Source organism: Eptesicus fuscus, chromosome 5 (genome assembly GCF_027574615.1).
Source record: "Eptesicus fuscus isolate TK198812 chromosome 5, DD_ASM_mEF_20220401, whole genome shotgun sequence".
Taxonomy (NCBI): domain Eukaryota; kingdom Metazoa; phylum Chordata; class Mammalia; order Chiroptera; family Vespertilionidae; genus Eptesicus; species Eptesicus fuscus.
In genome coordinates this window covers 94250269-94272679 of record NC_072477.1, presented here as the reverse complement: position 1 = coordinate 94272679, position 22411 = coordinate 94250269, and the positions used below count along the sequence as shown (strand labels likewise).

At 38.8% G+C, this 22411-nt stretch overlaps 1 protein-coding gene across 1 annotated transcript in view; it reads right to left on the bottom strand.

Moving 5' to 3' along the window:
• The window catches only part of ITGA8 (integrin subunit alpha 8), a 204212-nt gene that overhangs the window by 140251 nt on the left and 41550 nt on the right, over positions 1-22411 (bottom strand). The window contains exons 5-11 of the mRNA XM_008150418.3: positions 11546-11607; positions 10484-10529; positions 7593-7718; positions 6629-6673; positions 4095-4138; positions 2886-2942; positions 727-779 (exon numbers count right to left, since the gene is read on the bottom strand). Of these exons, the coding sequence (XP_008148640.2) occupies positions 727-779; positions 2886-2942; positions 4095-4138; positions 6629-6673; positions 7593-7718; positions 10484-10529; positions 11546-11607 (433 nt within the window). The remainder of the gene's footprint in view (positions 1-726; positions 780-2885; positions 2943-4094; positions 4139-6628; positions 6674-7592; positions 7719-10483; positions 10530-11545; positions 11608-22411) is intronic.

Sequence of the window (22411 nt, the reverse complement as noted above, 5' to 3'; positions counted from 1 at the left end):
ATAGCTTGCTGCCCTGCCCCCTCCTGTAGCTCTCTGCCACCCGCTTGTAGCTCACTGCCCCACCCTCCTGCTGATCCATGATCTGGTCGTTACACGGTCGGTCATTGCACTTCACAGAGTAACGACTATTTGCATATTACATCTTTATTATATAGGATATGCATTACCCATGGACACTGACAATAGGGTGGTGAAGGCCTGTGGTGGGGCAGGATCTGGATGGAGGAGAGCAATGTGGGGGGAGGGGTGGGGGACATCTGTAATACTCTCAACGATAAATATATTTTTTAAAAAGCAATGAGAAGAGAAAAAATATTTTTTAAAAGAGAAAAAATGTTTATGTGCAAATGTTTTAGGAATGTATCACTTGCTAAAGGGTGAAAAGAGACACATTAGCAAATTCTTCATTGGCTGTGGAATTTGAATCGTCAAGGACTATTCAATTCATAAAACTAAGATAAAACTAACTAAAAGAGTCCTTTTCTAGAAATAGCAGATGTGGGAAATCTCAGTAAAGACATGACCTAGAATACTTTAGGGGATATATCCTCTTGCCCTGATCCCCCCCCGACACACACACACACACACACACAAAACAAGTTAAAACAAGAGAGTTTCAATCTTGTTGAGGAGATATAGAAGGATGTATTTCACTAAGGGGAAAAATATAACATTTTTATGGATGAGTAAAATACTTGGTGAGTGATGTGATTCTTATTAACTTACCCATCATTGTTAATATCTGATACTGCAACTGTATATCCAAAATAAGATGCCATCTGCAAAGGACAAAACATAAGATGACATATTTTGTGTTCAAGTCATTTTTACAGTCATGTCTCAATTTTCCCTGAAATATTAATCTCTGCATCACATTTTTGCATTTAAATTCATAGACTTTTGAATATGGACAGAGTCTTGGAGTCATTTAACCTAACCCCTGACCCAATGCATAATTTCCTCCTCTATTTCCCTGACATCCACTTGGACACCCTTGGAAGATGTTCAACAATCAGCCCATTCAATTTGTGGACTCAGTTACTAGAATATTCTTTACTAAAATTGGCCATCCTGTAACTTCTAGTCCATAAGTTCTACAGCTTTGAACCTCACAGAATAAATATAATTCCACTGCCATATGAAATCTCATATGGAAATATTTTTAGCTGGAATACCATCCTGGCCCCTTGTTCTCAGAGTTACTACATGTGATACCAAAGAGAAGTTGATAACCCAAGAGCACACTGACACTCCTCTTAAGTAGGATTTACACTCTCTGTTTTGGACCCTTCATATCATTGAAGAATAAAAAGGGATTTAATTTGGGGGAAACTGCATTTCAGTATCAATTCATATCGAGTTTATTGTCAAGTAAGGTTCCTACATCTTTTATGAATGTAACCAGTGTGCCCCAATCTCCACATGTTCTAGCTCTTAAGTGTTTGTTTTTCAACCTATGCTTTCAAGATTTATAACCTTTTCAGATTTGGCCCATTGTTTCAGCTTTCCAGGATATTTTTTGTTTCCATATTCTGCCATCCAGTGCTTTAGCCGAATTAGCCTCCCATCAGCATTCAGCCCACTAAAAGTGTGCCCCACAGAAGGCGAAGATGTTGGTCTGTGTTGTTCACCCTTCTGCCCCCACTGCCTGACCAGGATTTATCTAACTCAAGGTAGGTGCCAGGTGGAAGATACTCTTCGCAAAGAGAATGAATTCAGGAGTGAATGAGTGTCACAGCAATTCAATTCTCCCACCTCTTTTCTCTATTCCAAACATTTACAGTAACATTCTTATTCCTGGTATGGCCTTGTGTAGCCTTCGCCCAGAGGAATTTCATCACTTAGGTTCTCAGGTTCAAGATTGCAGAACTAGGTGGTATTAAGGATGATAAGTTATAGAAAGGCCAAATTTAATAATGTTTAAGGAGCTTTTCATGTAAAACAAATATAAAATGTAAAACAAATCTGGGCAAAGGAGAAGACTTGCCAGATTTTCACTAAACCATTATCACTACTTGGGAATAGTTGTTTAAATTCATAAATCCAGCCAACTTCACTATCATCTCAGCTTTATTTCTCCATATTTACCACAGGAGTATCACGAGAGCCATTGTTAAATGCTTTGTTGAAAATTGCAGAGTAATGGATAGGCTATAGCCACAATTTTTGGGGGGAGATGAAAAAAATGCTCTGTGTTCATTGAAAAAAACTCAGGATCACTGACTCTGGCCAATACAGTGGGACGTATGAGAAGCCTCAGTCTTCTCAGATGGAATATGGGAACCCAGAACTCACCACCAGGCACACTGCATCCAGGACCGCAGTATAACAGGATTGCTCTCAAATCCCAGCAGTTACTGGCATTTTGGCTTTTAAGGGTCATAATCTGTTTTTATATAACTTATCACTGTCTGAAATTATAATGGGCATTTATTTATTTGTTAATTGTCATCTTTCTCAACTGCCACCCTGATACTGCTGCATGAGAGTTGGATTCTTGTCTGTCAGATGCATGGTTATATATTAACAGTGCCTAGAACAGCTTTCAGCACATAGTAGGTGCTCAGAAAATATTTTATAAAAGAATAAATTATATAAATATTACTATATACTATTAGGACCAAGTAACATTATTTGATATTAAAATGTCTTTACCGCCCTAACCAGTTTGACTCAGCGGATAGAGCATCAGCCTGCAGACTTAAAGGTCCCAGGTTCGATTCTGGTCAAGGACATGTACCTGGGTTGCGGGCACATCCCCAGTAGGAGGTGTGCAGGAGGCAGCTGATCGATGTTTCTCTCTCATCGATGTTTCTAACTATCTCTCTCCCTTCCTCTCTGTAAAAAAAACCAATAAAATATATTAAAAAATAAAATGTCTTTACCTGTTCACCAGTGAAATTCTGAATAAAGGTCATATCTGTAGAGTTAATGATTGAAACCTGAAAGCATAGAAATTAGATAGGTTACATCATCTGACATAGAATTAGAGAAAAAAATTAATTATAACTTAAATAATTTTTTGAAAAGAGTGATAAATGGTTAGCTATATGTAAAATTAAAATGTAAGCTCATAAGAGTGATCTTTTAAAAATCCTATTGAACTTTTTGTTTATGGTTAAGTCTAGGGATCCTTTTAGACAAAATGCATGCTTATTACTCTGAAGTGGAGAAATAAAATTTGAATTCAAGCATGCTGAGAAAAATCAATCTCATGGTCAGTTAACTGATCTAACCAGGATTTTTGTATAGATTCATTTTTTTTGTATAGCTTCATCTTGTATAGATTCATGTTATTATGAGAAAAGATATTATTCATGAAGCAAAATTATTCCTTTTTCATTCTATTCAGCCAACCCCAAATATGGAAATAGTAAAAGTATACTAGACTTCTAAAAATTAAACACTATTTAAAATATTTTTATTTAAAAAGTTTTTCCTTTTATAAGGTCTGTTTATTTCCTTTTCCTATTTTGGGAGCAACTAGTTATAATGGATTTGAACAGTATCTCTCCAAAATCCATGCTGCTATCTGGAAGTAGGGTCTTTGTAGATTAAATAAATTAAGGATCTTGAGATAAAATTATCCTGGATTTAGGGTAGGCCTTATATCTAATGCCTGCAGTCCTTATAGGAAAAAGACTAGACACGCACATATACAGATGGAAGAAAGCTGTGAGATAACTATTGATTTTACTATTTCCACCGTAGGAGACATATTAAAATGTTGGTCATATCAACAGTGGGGTCCTCTGATATTATTCCTAGATTATGCACAAGGATCTGGCTGCCTTCAGAGGTGAGTGACCTGTGCCCATCCTTGCGTTATTGCCCAACCGTCACTGTCCTGAAACTCTTAACGCTTTTGAACAAGGGGCCCTGCATTTTCTTGCACTGGGTCCCACCATTTATGTGGCTGGTCCTGCACACAGATCAGGGAAAAAAAATTAGCCTCCCTTTTAATAAGCAAACAAGTACAACTTAGTAGGGACTTGCTGTATAAGGGGCATTTTAAAGGAGTTAAAAGTTGTATGAAACAAAACATGTCTGTGCATACATAAGAAAATATCCTGTAATGAATCCTTAGTACTCACATATCCAAAATTCTGTGCTCCTCTTGGAACTCCAGCAACCAATTCTGGTGATAAAAACGGTCATTTAGAAGGTAAGTTACCTATACCTACTTTACAGCCACACAACAAATCAGTTAAAGATAGTTTTTAAATGAGTACATCATGTTGAGAGCTGGAAGTTTGAAGTCATAGTCTTGCATGCATTGGATTTTGTTTCTGCTGCAGACAATAGAAAACAGAAGTCCAAAGCTGTACTTTGAGATTTAGCCGTCTCTGTCACCAGTCTCCATGTTTCTGCCTCCAGACCATAAGCCTGGCTTCTCTCAGGTCTGCGTGTGATTTCTGGGTTAAACCTCTTACCCTGATTTCTCTAGCATTCACAGCAGTGACAACTTGGTACTAGTGTAAAAAGTTAACAGTTCCTGTCACACTAAAATGTTAAAATAATTTTGGTTTTCGAACATGATATGAGTCTGTCCCTTGGAGCTGTTTGTTGGCAGAAGAATTAGGGGCCAACCTGGCAGCCAAGAAAGAAAGGTTCAATGATAGAGGTACAGGAAACAACTCTGGCCGGAAGCAGGCAGGCATGCCAAGGCACACAGATCTGGCTGTGGATGCAGAAAGAAATGGTTTTGGTTCTTTGCACTGTCGTATACCTGGGATGAGTCATTGAAACTTTTTTTGTTCACTCCCCTGCAATAGGTGGGAGTTGGAATCTCTGATTATCAAAGATCTTTGCAGCTCTCATTTCTATAAATCCAACTATTATTTGATTAATTGGGGTTAAAAATTTAGTTTAAAGAAGAAGGCCCTGGAAGACAGTTCCTTTCCATTCAAATTTCCCTTCCCCCATTCCTGCTCCTAAAGGTAGAGCTCAAATTCCAGCATTAACTCTATCTGGTCTGCTGAACATTAGCAAAGTTGGGGGGGGGGGGTCATGCTGTTAGCATTAATATAAGAGATTCATTTGGGGCTAGATGTTGGACTTTTCAGTAGAATATTAACTCATTTAATCAATAAATATTTATAAGCACACATAGAATACACAGTGAACAAAACACAAAATCCCCTGCTCTCATGGAGCTAATAACCTAGTTGGAAGAGGCCATCAATTTAAAAAATAGAGCTAACTAAATGGTATGTTAGAAGCAGAAGAGTATAGCGGAGAAAACTAAACAGTGCAATGGTACGGGAAGTGCAGTGTTGGGATGAGGAAGGACTTGTGATGTATTAGGTTAGTCAGGGAATGACTTAAAAGGTGACACTTGAGCAAAGACTGAAGAAAGTGGGGAAGTAAATATGGAAATCTGGCAGAACTACGTTCTAATCAGAGGGAAGAAGTGCAAAGGTCCTGAGGTGCAGGTGTGTCTGGAGTATTCAGAGGAAAGCAAGGAGGCCATGGTGGCTGGAGTAGAAGGAGAGAAGGGTAAAGGGGTAGGAGGTGAAATCAAAGCAATTAGTGGTTTCAGGATTAGGGTTTTTTTAGGTCATTGTGAAGATTTGGATTTTACCCTGAATTAGTCAGAACATCATTGTAAGCAAAGTTACACAATCTGATTTCTGTTTCTACAGGGCCATTTTGGCTTCTGGGTTCAGGGTGGACTCCAGGAGGGCAAAGGTGAATGCAGGGAGGCCATCTAGGAAGCTATTGCTAATACTCTAGTTGGAAGAGGCCATCAATTTAAAAAATAGAGGGTTTTTTTATTATTATTATGTCAGTGGATCAGAGTAGATGCTGAGAAGGAGGTGAGAAGTGGTCAGATTCTGGTCTTAATTTGAGAGTTTAATTAACAGGATTTGGTCGAGAATAAGGGGTGTGAGAGAAAGAACACAGTTCAAGGCTGACTTCAAGGTATCTGGTTTGAGCAACTGGGAGGTTGGCCTTGCCACTTACTGAAATGGAGATGACGGAGGGGAGAGCATGTCGCGGGGAAGGTCGGGAGTTCAGCTCTGAGCACATTAAGTTTAGGGTAGCTATTTAGATAGAGATGGTGAGTGTTGGACACGAACTTGGAATTCAGTGTACGCTGGAGAATTGACACCGGATGAGATTACTAGAGAGAATTCAATGAGTAAAAGAGTTGCAGTATTTAAACCTAGGTCATGTAGATGAGGTGGGGAAATGAGAGAGCAATCAGGACGAGACGGAGAAGGAGCTGCCACTGTCTGAGAAGCCAAGGAAAGAAATGAGGAGGGAGAGATTAACTCTGTTAAACGCTCCTGACAGTCACCAAAAGCATGGCTTTTGTCTAAGTCATTTAATCATCTATATTTTTAATCAGAACATGGGACTACGGGGCTAATACTTCATTGCTTAACTAGATTGCATAAAGATTGACATTCATTTGTATGCAATTCTTCAAGACTTAAACATCTATGCCAACGTGTATTTTTTGTTGTTGTTGTTTTTCTACAAAATTTCACATGCATTCTGGGATTCCATTTATATACATTTTGTGTAAGAGAGAAAATTACCTTTGTAAAAGGTATTTTGGGGTCATTTTTACCTTTCTCCCATGTTTTATAAATAACTTACAGTCCTCAATGTCTCTCACCTTGCTGAGCATCTCCTGTAAATTCCCCAGCAGCAACTGAATATCCTGTTTTAAAGAAAACAAAAACAAATAATTACATGTTCAAAGCCTTATAAATAAATGAGCTATATATCTAGAAAAATGAAAGATCTACCATAGTACTGCTTTGTACAGAAATCTCAACAAATACTGTAGCATAAAAGATTAAGGTTCTATAAAGGGAAAAATTAATCACACCAATATGAACACTTTTGTACTAAACCCTGGAAACATAATATTTCTGACTGTGGCCACAGAGTCTGAGATCACTTTTTAAAGCAGGAGTGCTTCATAACCCACCTTAAAGTATAAATGGTGACCAGAGCATTTTATCACTGATTCATCGTGATCAGACATGTCACTCAGAAAGGTATCGCATGTGCTCAGGTTTTGCTACTTCTGATCACCACCAAGGCCTATTTTCTAATTTATTTAATGATGGTTTTCCACAAATTTCACTTAGCTCTAAAGTGAGGTAAGATCACAAAACATAACTATTTTTTAAATGCATTGATCAATCAAAATGCTCATTAGAATACCACAGGTAGGAAACGATAGTGGTGAAATGGCATTGTGTGGTTTGCACATGATGAATTTTCAAACATTCTAGCAACTGGAAAGTCTCTTGCTGCTGTAGAAACTGGAAAGGCCACTATCATGTTGCCTGCGTTGTAGTCCTGGGCAGCCCCACCAATACACAGTCTCTATTACTGGAAAATATTTTATGTGCCAGAGACTATCACGGAGCCTATAAAATAGCTGTCAAATCATGTAGGTTATACCTCATGGTTGAATCGAAAGAAAGGAAAGTTAAGAGTCCATCTAAGCTAATAAGAGAAGAAAACATTTATAAGATGCCAACATAATATCAGGTAACTGAGGAATAAACTATGTCCACACATTTAATATGTTTGTCTTTTGAGGAAACCAAAGTGAGTTAACTCACCGAGGTAACTATCATCGTTGGAAGTTGGGGCCACTTGCGTCTGTTTTTCTCGAGCCAGCTTTCTTAGAATATCCTTGAACGAGTAATTTTCAATGATGTCTGCAATACTGGCTGTGATCACCTGACCTGCGTTCAAACAAATTATTACATTAACTACATGTCTGAACCTTTGAACAACACACACGCCTTTAAAAGTGATCATGAAATTGCTTGCATTTTCAATGATGAATTTTCTTCCTGCCACCAGAACTGCAAGTTGAAGTTGGTTACAGCTGGGAGAGCTTTCCATTCTAATGGAAGAACCAAGGATGAACTATATATTTTATCTGTCTCCCTTCACCATACATAGCCCCCTACCTTCAAATGACAAGCATATCTAAGTGAGAAGACACCTGTAGGCAAAATTTATGTGATTAAATTTTTATTCTAGGACGTTCTACCTAGAACAAACATGATCCAGCTTTGATACCATCTAGCCAAGTTATAACTTCTTACTCGTGGGGAAACTGAGACCTAAAGAGTTTAAGTGCATTCTCTAAGGTCACATGATGGTTTTGCTATTAGGTATTTGGCATTACAACGAAGGTCGCCTTTGGCATTCTTTCTAATTAGACTTTTTGTGTTCTCACATAATACAGACGGTTTAAATCTAAATCAATTGGTTAAAAATTGTGAAACATAGCTTTGTTAAAGGGAAAAATTACAAAATATTTGAGCCATTTACTTTTTATGCTAAAATGTACACATGGAGCATAATATTATGAAAGTGGGAAACAGCTAGGTATAGTGAGATCCAGAATTTTAACAAAAAGAGGAATCCATGGCCACCAACATTGATATGATCAGAACTTTGGTTAATCTCTCCTATATAAAGCCACTATCAGAAGTCTTAAAATAGGCTTGTATTGGGATGAACAGAAGTCAAAAAGATGGCCAGCAATTTCCCACTACAATTTCCATGCCTTCCGATATCTATTATGGACATCTAAGGAAAAAAGAGTGATCTCATGGTCTTTGGGAGGAAAATAGAGGAATGCTTTCAAGAAACTAACATTCAATATTAATTTTAAAGCCAAAGTATTCTTTGGGAACTCACACATAATTCCCACAGTCTTGCTTAAAGTCCAAAAAGAATAAAACTGTCAAACTAGGCCATAAATATATCCAAATGACTGTGCCTGAAATGACTGGTCTTATATTAAGACAATGGTATTTACACATGGATTTCTGAACAATGTCTATTGAATTTGCCAATTTTCTTTAGGCTAAATACCCACTTCTGCCTTTTCTTGTTTCCTCTAGCTGCTTCTATAAACATTACAGTCTTAAGACTGAATAAAATTTTAAATTATCTGTCTCAGAGAAATGCTTCTATACACCCTTGATATGGCTAATTTTTGGCAAATCATCTGTATCAGTCATTTTCCAATTTAAGGAAAGAAAATAATTAAATTAATAAAGTGAATTACAAGGCAATCTTTTTAAATATAATTTTTAAATACAATTTTAATTTTATATCCACCCACTGCATAAATTATATTGTTTTTCATTTGCAAAATAATTTTTAAAGGCTGAAATGTTAATTATTTGATGTTCATAGTTGTATATGTGTGAATTAAGCTTAACAGTAACTTCCTATAAACTTTTATCATAAATTCATCTCTCCAGTATCTTTCCTATTGCTTTTTAAACATGATCAGGTCTCTTGCAATTAAAAAAAAAAACCACCCTCAGTCAATTATTCATCTTTCTCAGATTTTACTCTATCTTTATATTAAACTTTATAGCCAAAATTCAGTGTATATTTTCTATAATCTCTCATTAGGCATCCTGTCCACAGCCATGGCTTCAGTTATCACATTATGTAAGTTTGTTGTTGTTTTCAGCCACATGGCGTTGGCTAAATAGGTTGGTGTGGACCAAATGTCTTCATGGACCAGACATTTTGGACCAGACCAAACATCCTGCAAGACCATTTTCACACAGTCCCTCCTTCTTCATCTAGTTACTTCCTACTCAAGGTTCAGATCTCCGTTCAGGATTGTCTGCTTCCAAATTAGTTAACCTGTGAATCAGAGGGCCTTAGCCAGGTAGCTCAGTTGTTTAGAGCATTGCCCCGATATGCCAAGGTTGTAGATTCGGTTCCCAGTTGGAACACTTATTAAGAATCAACCAGGCTTGACCGGTGTAACCCCAAGAGGTCGCTGGTTCGTTTCCTGGTCAATGTATGGTCAGGGCACATGCACAAGGCCGGCTTGACCCGCCCCCTCCCCCCCCATAGGGTCTCTCTCTCTCTCTCTCTCTCTCTCTCTCTCTCTCTCTTTCTCTCATCAATCAATAAATTTAAAAACCTTAACAATCGAAGTAACTCATCCCCTCTGTGCAGATGCTATCCTGCACCTGATCTCAGGTTTTCCTACTAAGCAGAATGCAGGTTGTAGTCCAGCTCCCTGGCAGCCAGTGTTCAGAGGACATAGCACACCTACATACAGCCACCCTGGAGGAGCCTCCTATATTCTCATGCCACCATCTTGACATACCCTTCCTTCATAGTGAGTATCATGTCTGGGGTTTCTTAATACCTGCATGAATATTCCTTTAATGCCTTTGTCTTTCCCCAGGTCGTAGCCTCTGTGAGGGCAAGAACAATGTCTGATTTTACTCATTGTTTTGTCCCAAAGCCTGGCATAGCCTCAATAAATACTTAGTGAATAAATGAATTAAGTTGCAACAGTATAACGAAGTACGAACTGAAATATTTCACTGAGTTGAGCAACTATGAACATAAATATGAAATTAGCGTAATAAAAAGTCAACGTTTGATGTTCCTCAGCTTCATCCGCTTGTTAGTAACAACAAACAGGCACATCTTCTCTGCTGACAGGACATACCTTGCCAGTAAAAACTCCCAGGTCCTCCCACTATGAGGTCTCCATTCTACAAAACAGAAACAGCAATAATTGGAAAAGAAAAACGGATTTTTTTAAGGGTGATAAATCACTGTTAATAAGCTTTGTTCTAATAATTTCTTGGACATAAAAAAACAATTTTTAAAAGAGGCCTTTATATCTGAGTCATACCGGTCATTTTATTTTCCATTTTTGCTTTCAATTATTTAGTGTGCTATATTATATACTTTTAATTTGAGTTAACTAAATGAGTTGAATTCTCTCCCTTGAGAATATATAATTTCAGTTATTTGGCACTGCCTCGGGTAAGCAAATTATCTACATATTTATGTACAATTAGCAGACATGGCCTTTTGAGCCTTGGCAATAAAATGAAAATTCAGTTTCTATTTATCTCAAGGCCACAGTAATGCCTAATTTTTCCATACACTTGCAAACCCACCTTTCACAAGAGAAAACAAAAACCCCAAACTAGCAAATGCAAATTTTCTCTCTTATTTACAACCCCACCTTCTATCCTCTGCACCCTTAACTTTCAGCGGGAAAGAAAAAAAGACAGAGATGTTGATTAAATTTATACTGTTTTTAAAACCATGGAATATTTGCCTCCTATATTCTCACTAGACAACTCTGTTTTTAATTTGGTGAGAGGATATGTGAATTTTAACACATGTTAAACCAGTCAATTACAGTGAAAAAAATAAAACAATTTATAGATTCTTGTTAACTTTTCAGAAGCACATTTCTCTATTGAGTTTTTGAGATTTATTTTTCATTTAAAAATGATAACCTCAAGGGGTAGGAAGAAAGGCTGTTATTTTTCACCATATGTACTTTTGTACAATTTTAATAGGTTGTCATGTGCATAGATTACTATAATAGAAATTAAAAGTAAACAATTAAAGTTGTCAAAAGAAGCTAGATACAGTTTCTTTTGGTGGTGATGATTACTGGGGGAGTTGGAGTGGGAGTGAGAGGCAGAGGTAAAATAAAAATCAAACAGATAAGATAAATACTAGAAGCTACAAGACCAAAGGAATTCACCTTATAAAAATCCAGACTAAATCCTGCTTGGCAGTAACCCTGGCCTTCAGGATCAGCATTACCTAGAATAATCAAAATATGTTTTAATAATCAATTCAGGATATTCTGTTGCTTTCTCTATAGACTTCTAAATGCAAAATTGTCCATATGTGGTTTATATTTATTTCTAAATTCATTCCAAATAATTTATTAAACATATTTCAATCTGTTTTCCTGTTCCAAATACCATTGTGATTCTAGACTAATATCTACAGGAATAATGTCCCTTGGAGTTATTATATTGGGTTTTAGAACTCATGTTTATTTGAAGAAATAAAATCTCCATCTCTCAACTACTTTCCATGTGGCAGTAATGTGTTTCTCGGTTGGCCACATGTTCCTAGTGAAGCCGGACATGTTATTCCTAAAGGTAATGTCTTATTGAGAAAGGGAGAGCTGAATGTGGTCACCTGGGTAGGTGCTTTCTGCTGGGGTCACCAATCGGATTTCAATTTTGATCATCTCTAACAGAAAATCAACTTTGAAATATTCTATTGTCATTAGTAAAGTCAATTTGGAAATTGTGTTTCTGGTTACAATGAATCTCACATGAACACTGCAATGCTAGTGTTCACAAAGAGAAAACTCTCTAGTAATGGCTTATTTTGTACTCTATCCAATATAATTTACTAACTGAATGTCCAATAGGATCTTATAGAGTGGCCAACACGTGGATTCCCTAGATATTGTTATAAAAAGTCTCTAGGACATTTGGATCAGGAATTTACTACTTGTCAATTATACTTTAAAAGAGTTCCCTACAACTTCTAAAGTGCTGAAATTAAAATCAAAATGTAGTTCAGTCGGGATGATCTTAATCATTATATGGATGGATAGGAATATGTAAATAATATTACTTCTCTCTTATCAAGGACTCAAAGCCCGGTGCACGAAATTTGTGCACGGGGGTGTGTGTCCCTCAGCCCAGCCTGCACCCTCTCCAATATGGGACCACTTGAGGGATGTCCGACTGCCTGTTTAAGCCAGATCCAGGTAGTATCGGGCCTAAACAGGCAGTCAGACATCCCTCTCACAATCCAGGACTGCTGGCTCCCAACTGCTTGCCTGCCTGCCTTCCTGATTGCCCCCAACTGCTTCTGCCTGCCAGCCTTATCACCCCCTAACCACTCCCCTGCCAGCCTGATTGATGCCTAACTGCTCCTCTGCCAGCCTGATTGCCCTTAACTGCCCTCCCCTGCAGGCCTGGGTCCCCCCCAACTGCCCCTCCTTGCAGGCCCAGTCGCCCTCAACTTCCCTCCTCTGCTGGCCTGGTCACCCCTAACTGCCCTCCCCTGCAGGCTTGATCACCCCCAACTGCCCTCCCCTGCTGGCCTGATCGCCCACAACTGCCCTTCCTTGCAGGCCTGGTCCCTCCCAACTGCCCTCCCCTGCTGGCCATCTTGTGGTGGCCATCTTATGTCCACATGGGGGCAGCCATCTTGTGTGTGGGAGTGACAGTCAATTTGCATATTACTCTTTTATTAGATAGGATATGCCTGAGTGGAAACTAAAATAAGCAGGCAGGAAAGGAAATGGACACCATGACAGGAAAAATGTATAGGCTGGGCATGTGCATCTTCCAGAAGCTTTTAAAAATGGATCTGGTCTTTCCAGCTCTTCCTAGAATGTTTTCGGTTTTGTTTTGGGTTTCCTTTGTCATTACTTAGCTAATTTTAGCATTGTCATCATCCATTCTTTCCAGATGCTGCTTTTATATTTTAAAATAGTTTTCTACCTCATACACTGTAGATTTTTTATAAGATCTGTTTTTAATTCAAATGTCAATTAATGCTTTGTGTATTTTTAAGCTAAGGTCTTTTTTCAGCTTTATTAAGGTATACTCAATATACAAAAAAATTATACATTTTGATGTATACAGCTTGGTGAGTTTGGACATATGCATACATCCATGATACCACCAGCACAGTCAAGGAAATAACATATCCGTCACCTTCTAAAGAATTGTGTCCCTTGCTTTTTGTTGTTATTTTTTTGTGTGTGTGATAAAAACAGTTGACATGAGTTTAACTTCTTAACAAATTTTTACATTTTCTTTTTAAAATATTTTTTTATTTTTCAATTACAGTTGACATGCAATATTATATTAGTTTCAGGTGTACACCCCAGTGGTTAAACATTGTATAACTTGCTATGTGATCATCCCAATAAATCTCATACCTGTCTGACACCGTACAGAGTTCTTAGAATATTGACAATATTCCCTATGCTGTACTTTACATCCCCATGAATATTTGGCAACAACAAATTAGTACTTCTTAATTCCTTCATCTTTTTTACCCATCCTTCCCAAATCCTTCCTATCTGGCAACCATAAAAATATTTTCTGTATCTATGATCTGTTTCTGTACTGCTTGTTCCTTTATTTTGTTTTTTAGGTTCAATTGTTGATAGACATGTATTTATTGCCATTTTATTGTTCATATTTTTATTCTTTTTTCTTCTTCTTCTTCAACATTTCATGTAATACTGTTTTGGTGGTGATGAACTCCTTTAGCTTTTTCTTATCTGGGAAGCTCTTTATATGTCCTTCAATCCTAGATGATAGCTTTGCTAGGTAGAGTAATCTTGGTTGTAGGTCCCTGTTTTTCATGACTTTGAATATTTCTTGCCAATTCCTTCTGGCCTGGAAAGTTTCTGTTGGGAAATCAGCTGACCTTCTTATGAGAGCTTCCTTGTAGGTAACTAACTGCTTTTCTCTTGCTGCTTTTAAGATTCTCTCTTTGTCTTTAACCTTTTGCATCTTAATCATGATGTGTGTTTTTGTGGACCTCTTTGGGTTCTTCTTGTTTGGGACTCCCTGTACATCCTGTACTTATATGTCTATTTCTTTCACTAAGTTAGGGAAGCTTTCTGTCATTATTTCCTCAAATAGGTTTTTAATTCCTTGCTCTTTCTCTTTTCCTTCTGGTACCCCCATGAAGTGAATGTTTGTACACGTGAAGTTGTCCCAGAGGCTCTATATGCTATCCTCATTTTTTAAATTCTTTTTTCTTTTTGCTGGTTTGATTGGGTTGGTTTGTTTTTTTTTTGCGTCTTTATATTCCAAATCACTTATTTGATTCTCAGCTTCATCTACTCTACTGCTGATTCCCTGTAAATTATTCTTTATTTCAGTTAGTGTATTCTTCATTTCTCACTAGTTCTCTTCTATGGTTTCCATGCCCATTTATATGCTGTTTAAGTTTTTACTAAGTATATCTACTCTTCCCCTAATTTCACTGAGCATTCTTGTAACCAGTGAACTCTGCATCTAGTAGATTGCTTGTCTCCATTTTGTTTAGTTCTTCTTCTGAATTATTGTTCTATTATTTTATTTGGGCCATGTTTCTTTGTCTTCTCATTTTGCCAGCCTCCCTGTGTAGTTATGTATTAGGAAGAGCTGCTACATCTTTTGGGCTTTGTAGAGTGGCCTAACATAGGAGGTGTACTGTAGGATCCAGTGGCAGAGCCTCACCATTCACCCAAGCTGGGCACTCAGGTATGTCCCTCCCCTCCTCTATGTGGGCTATGATTGCTGATGGTATGTCAATGGGAGGGATTTACCGCCAGGCCAGTCAGCTGCAAGGACTGACTGTGATCAACACAGAGGATCAGCTGTGCAGGGGCCCACCCCACAGGCAAGACTCACTTCAGCAGTGCTCTGGGCCCACTGAGTCTACCTCTTGAATCTGTTACTTGTGAAGGTGGTTGGGTGCTGTTTCAACATGGTCTGAAGCTGTCCACAGGGTGTTCTGGCTCTAGGGCCTCCAGGGAGGTGCAGGCCATGATCACCCACTGCCTCTGTTCTGCCGAGGGCCACCCTGCATGAACTACAAAGCCACCTGCAGATGGCTGCTACTTGTACTGGCCTTTGAAGTGCCTAAAACAAGCCAAGCTGTAAACCAAGTCTGCCCCTAGTGCCAGGCTTGGAACTACTTAGTGAGAGGTATGGAGCATGCTAGAGCCAGATACTGCTTGTTTGAGAGATTTTAGAAAAGTCTAAAGCAGCGGTTGCCAACTTTTTGGACTTCATGGACCACCAGTGGTCCATGGACCACCAATTGGTGACCACTGGTCTAAAGCATTAGCCAAGAAAGGCTATTCATATGGAAAAGCCACTGGAAACAGCCTTGGGTAGGCCCACAAATTCTTGGAAGTGGGGGGGGGGGTGTCTCGGGGAATCACAGGTGGGGGCAGTGATGGCCTAATTGATGGAGACTCAGATATGATGCCCATCTGCTGGCTCTATGGAGGAAGGGTTCAGAAAAGGAAAAATGGCCTCTCTCAGCACTTCTGTCTAAGAGAAAGCTGCTCCTCCAGTTCCTCCCCATATTACCCTGGTGCCTTTCAAGCTGCTGTCGCAGCACTGGAGCTCAGAGGAAATGAGTCTCTGTGCAGGGCCATTAAGAGGAACTGCCTGGGGCTCTAACAGCCCTCCGTCTAGCCACAATTCCTGCTGATTTTCACAGCTAGAAGTTATAGGGACTTCTCTTCCTGGCACTGGAACCCTGGCCTGGGAAGAGGGGCTGGGACCAGCTCACATCTCTGCCCTTCCTACTCAGCTAGATTTCAGGCAGTTCTGAATGATGGTTGTTCTGTAGTTTCGTTTTAATTTTGATGTTGTTTTGGGAGAATGTGAGTACTGCATTTACCTACTCTGTCATCTTGACCCTACCATCTTAACAATTTTTTTTTTAGGATTTTGTACTGATTTTTAGAGAGAGGAGGGAGAGGGAGAGAGATAAACATCAATGTGAGAGTGACACATTGATCAGCTATCTCCCACATGCCCTCCACTAGGGTTCAAGCCCACAACTCAAATATGTGCCCTGACTAGGAATCAAACTGGCAATTTTTTGGGACATGGGACAATGCCCAACCAACTAAGCCACAACAGCTAGAGCTCTTAACAAATTTTTAAGTGCATGTCACCTTAAATTGTATTTTAACAAAATTTGTTCTTTTTTCTTTTTAAAAAAAAATATTTTTTTACTGATTTCAGAGAGGAAGGGAGAGGGAGAGATAGAAACATCAATGATGAGAGAGAATAATCAATCAGCTTCCTCCTGCATGCCCCCCATTGGGGATTGAGCCTGAAACCCTGGCACTTGCCCCAACCAAAAATTGACCCATGATCTCCTGGTTCATAGGTCAATTCTCAACCACTGAGCTATATCAGCCAGGCTGTTATTTTTTTGTTCTTTTTTTAAATCCTTACCTGAGGAAATATTCATTGATTTTTTTTTTTTTTAGAGAAAGGGCAAGGGAAGGAGAGGGGAGGAGGGGAGAGAGAGAGAGAGAGAGAGAGAGAGAGAGAGAGAGAGAGAGAAACATCTATGTGAGAGAGAAATACTGATCGGTTGGTTGTCTTCCTGTATGTGCAACTGGGGATTGAACCCGCAACCTAGTTATGTGCCCTGACTACGAATGGAACCCAAACTTTTCAGTGTATGGGATAATACTCCAACCAACTGAACCACACCAGCCAGAGTGACAAAATATGTTCTTTATAACTATATTTTGTGCTTTTTAGTAATGAAGGCTATAAAGCTCCCTAAATGCTCATCTCTATAACATCAAATATCTATGTCTCATTAGAAATTCTGTGTATAAATATTTGAATGCATCCAGTAATATATGTGAATACATGGTATATAATTATGTAAACATGTATATGCAATCTTGAGCATATTTCAGACATGTATTTTTTAATGCATAAACCTTTCTAAAAATCTTTTTTTAAATCAACTCTAATGTTTTTATTTTTAACAGTGTAAATTATTCAAATGAGGAAATATATGATCATGCTTTAAACAGGAAATTGAAAAAAAATAAGAGAAAATAGTAATTTTTTAAAAAATTTATTGAGAAAATAGCCAACTTCAAATGTTTAAGTGGTGATTATAATAGAATCCTTCTATTATAAAGTAAGTTTCTCTCTTAGAATTATAGTTCATGATGGCCGAAGGAATCTTTCTTCCTGGAACTTCAGAGCATCTGTAAATTTTACAGTTATGTTGCAGAGTGAACTCAGGTTAAGGGAATCATGCTGACTGTTCACTATTCTTTGCTGGCTTTCAAAGTAGAATGAAGGATGTCTGTAAACCATCTCCACCTGATTTATGAATGAGTAAAGTAGGAGCTATCAGCCTTCCATTAATATGAATGAGCCCATTAGCGCCCACATTGCTCACAGTAACAGTGGAGGGGGGTTGTGGTGTAGAATGAACATGAGAGCACTCTTTAAATTCTGTTTTGAAAATAATATTGCTGATGTTCCTGTTCTGCGAGATTGACCATATGCTCATGAACAAGCTGGCTTTGTGTTAATAAACTGTGAACTCCTGAGGACAGGAAGTCTGCTCCTTAGGTGGATTGGTGGGAGAAGAAATACTCGTCATTAGAGAGAGACTAGGAGGATGTGAAACCATATGGATGTATATTAGAGTTGAAAGAATTCCCCACACATCTAGATGCCACATGCTGTATTTTAATCTGAGCTCTCCCATCATACAGGCAGTCAGTTAAAAAGGCAGAATGGCCCTGGCTGGTGTGTCTCATTTGGTTGGAGTGTCGTCCTGTACAGTGAAAGGTCAAGGGTTCAATACCCAGTCTGGACATATACCTGGGTTGCAGTCCAGTCCCAGTTGGGGTGCCTACAATAGGCAATGGATCGATGTCTCTCTCTCTCTCTTCCTCCCTCCCTTTCCTTCTCTCTAAAATCAATAAACATATTATAAGGTGAGGGAAAAATGGCGGCACAAAAAGCAGTGACCAATTTTACAAATGATTAACCTATACATTAGTTAGAAGAATATATCATCAAGGCAAGACACCTGTGAAGGATGGGCTCAGCATTTTAGCTAGGATAGTTTACTCTTATGGGGAAGTATTGTAGTTGGCAATTAGACAGACATGAGCAGAGCATAGCCAGGTACAGGAGGTCACCAGGGCAGAAAGCCCCCAGTGCCTAGCACCGGACAATTGGAGGTTTAGACCTCGACCCAGCCGTAACCTTTCCTTCCCTAGCAAAACACTGGAGGCGGTTTAGGCCCCCTGACCTTTCCTCCCTAGACATAACATCTAGGCCTCAGTCATATTTCCACCCCAGACCCAGAAAAGAAGCAAAACCAGACAAGCAAACAGGCTGACCTCAGGACCAGCTGCATTGAATAAGGACCCCTTGCCCTGAAAGGACACGCCTGGAAAACTGCTGAATATTCTATTGAATCCTTCCCCTGGGGGCTGCCCTAAAATCTCCACCCTTAGGACAGAGGACCCAGGTGCTCTCATTCCTGGAAGCCCAACAGCACCTTCCCCCTCTGCCTTTCTCTCTCCTTCCCCACAGGAGAGTCACCTTTACCTTCCTCACTCCGGAACTCCCAACTCCAAGGGCCCTTCTTTTGCCTCTGTAACTTGTTTCCTGAGCCATTTCTTCCACCACTCATTTCTTCCACCTCTGTGACTTTCTAAGTAAATGTTCTCTTACAGTTTGAGTCTTGGCTCTGAATTCTTTCCTAGCCAGAACTCAAGTACTGAACCAAGTCTGGTCTGATCCCATCGGTTTAACAGCTGGTGCTGTTCCCACGGCTGCTGGCAGTATCTTTAGTAAATCATGAGAAGCATGATATGGAGAGGTGTAAAAATTGATGAAAGAAGTTCAGCATTGAATCTCAGCTCTACCATTAATTTTCTGGTTGGGTTAGGGATTTATCTTTCTACCTGATTTTTATAGCTAATAACAACAACTTCTTACTGAACGCAGGAGCACAGTACCTTCAGTAGAACATGACACAAAGTACACTTCTTGCTGTGTCCTGTGCCTGGAAAGCTCCCCACTTCCCTACTCCCACAGGCATTTGCGAAGAGAGCCCTTCCCATGGTCCTGTTAAAAGTTCCTCTCTCCACCCAGGCCATGTCACTCCCCTCTCTTGGCTTGTTATAATTTTCTTGGTAGCACTCTTCACTACCTGACATTCTATTAGAAACTTATTTACTCTTTAAAATTTTTTATTGAGAAAAACTTGATATATAACATTGTACTAGTCCAAGGTGTACAACATAATTTGATATATGTATATGTTGTGAAATGATCACCGCAATAAGTTTAGTTTATAGCCATCACCACACATAGTATGGTTTTTCGTTGTTCTTGTGATGAGAGCTTTTAAGATATATTGTCTTAGCAACTTTCAAATATATGATACTAGAGGCCCGATGCACAAAATTCGTTCGGCAGGACATCCAGAAAGTCATTCAGCTGTCTGGTCTAATTAGCATATTATGCTTTTATTATTATAGGTAATATTGTTAACTATAGTCACAAATTATGCTGTACATTGCATCCTTAGGATTTATCTTATAACTGGAAATTTGAAACTTTTCACTACCTTTGCCCATTTAGCTCCCTCCACTACCACCACCATTGGCAACCACCAATCTGTTCTCTGTATCTATGAGTCTGGTTTTTATTTTTTAAGATTTTGCATATAAATGAGACCATACAGTATTGTCTTTCTCTGTCTGGCTTATTTCACTTAACATAATGGCTTCAAGGTCCATCCACATTGTCACAAATGGCAGGATTTGCTTCTTTTTGTGGCTGAGTAATATTCCATTATGTATGTTACCATATTTTCTTTATCCATTCATCTGTCGATTACCACTTAGTTTATTTCCATGTCTTGAATAATATAAATAATGCTGTAGTGAACTTGGGGTGCAGATGTCTTTTCAATATTGTGATTTCATTTCCTTCAGATAAATATCCAGAAGTAGAATTGTGGAATCTGAACTTATTTATTTGCATACTTTTTGTCTGTTGTCCCCTCGCGTCCCCCCAATGTAAGTTTCTTTTTTTTTAATTTATTTTATTGATTTTTTACAGAGAGGAAGGGAGAGAGATAGAGAGTTAGAAACATAGATGAGAGAGAAACATTGATCAGCTGCCTCCTGCACACCCCCTACTGGGGAGGTGCCCACAACCAAGGTACATGCCCTTGACCGGAATCGAACCTGGGACCTTTCAGTCCACAGGCTGACGCTCTATCCACTGAGCCAAACCGGTTTCAGCCCAATGTAAGTTTCTTAAAGACAGGAGTTTGTTCTCTCTTTTTGTGTGCCTTATTCCCTAAACATAAATAATTAGTGCTCAATGGGTTCCATAAACATGTGTTGAATGATTACATAATTGATTCTCATTATCTATAAGAAACCCCTCTTTTAAAATCATTTAAAATGAAATCCTAATTTGTTTTTGTTAATTCTCACCCAAGGACACTTTTTTCCTTTTGTTTTTTTTTTTTTTTAGAGACAGTGAAGGGAGGGAGGTGGAGAGAGAGAGAGAAAGAAAGAAACATCAATGTTAGAGATACATTGACTGGACTCGCCTTTTGCCCCAGAGAACGAACCCGGTACGTGCCATTGATTGGTACCTAACCCTCGACCCCTTCATCTGCAGGCCGGCATTCATAACCACTGAGCCATGCCTGCTAGGGCAGAGAAATCTTAATTTCACTTATATTCATTCAGCTGACATTTGTCATGATATAAGAAAGTGGATAATTTATTGTAGTATTTTAAAACACGAAGTCATAATCTTCTTCGTGCCAAAATCCTCACCCAAAACCATCCAAGTTAGCTGTTCCACTCCCATTAATTTACATCTCTAACTCTCAGCAGTCCCTTTATTAACCTTCTTTTGTCACTGTCCATTCTTTATCTTCACTGATTTATTTCTGATACTTGCTCATTATCTTGTCTAAAGAAATCTCGAATTTTAAAAATAATAACTGAAATAGGGAAATTTTACTTATAGTTTTGGGAATCTAATTTAGGATTGAGTTTTTAAAAATCAATACCCTGAAATCATCCACTAGAATTATCTTTCTAATGCCATTTTCCTCAATGTGGTCTTACGAATTACCAAGAAAAAGGGTACAAATCCTTTGGTTGCTTCTTGATAAATTCCAATGACCTACAGGATACACAGAAAAATGGAAGAGTGCGCGAGGACTCTGAGTGTATTAAACAATCACTAATAATGTCCCAACATCCTTGGGTATGCCACCAAGATGAAGTGATTGAACAGCAGTGCCCTGAAGATGACACTCACGGACTCGCTTTACAGAATACTTCCTTGGAAGATTCCTAGAACTACCAAATGAGACAATGAGATGAGGACCCTATGTGCAGAGAGTCTTTTAAAAAAAAAACAACAGGGATTAGATACCTAGAGGAGAAAGTTGTATCGTGCAGATAACCTGAGTACACAGCTGCCAAAGAAAGCAACAGCCATTGAGAGCACAGACTGGACAGACCACTGACATGCAATGTGTCCCCAGGTCCAAGCATGAATGTTCACAGGAAAATATAAGGCCTTACAAAGTGAGAGGCAACAAGAATTTACTTAAGGTAAAAAGCAATAGCTATTTGGGAATTACTGGTTCAGGCAAAAGCCCAAATATTGTTCTGATTAGGAAACAAAGGCAAGGGATATTTATGAGAAAGGGAAGGGGAGCAATTACATAAATAGAAGGAAAGCATAAATGGCACAGCAAAGCTAACAGAGTGACGTTAATTCTAAGCAATGTTTTTAATTTTCAGTCCAGTAGCCATCAGTCAGGTAGTCATAATATCTGCTTTCTTGTTATCTTTGCAAACAGTTCTTTGGGACACAATGTTGCTTTAGGCCCAGTCCACAGGGTATTTTGCTGTTTTAACATTCCAAAGGGTTGAGGCATACATAGATGTGTAAGGCAGTTCCTCTGGGATGGCAGCTCCGGCTCCATTTTAAAGTGGCTCCGTTTATATTTATATTTTATTATC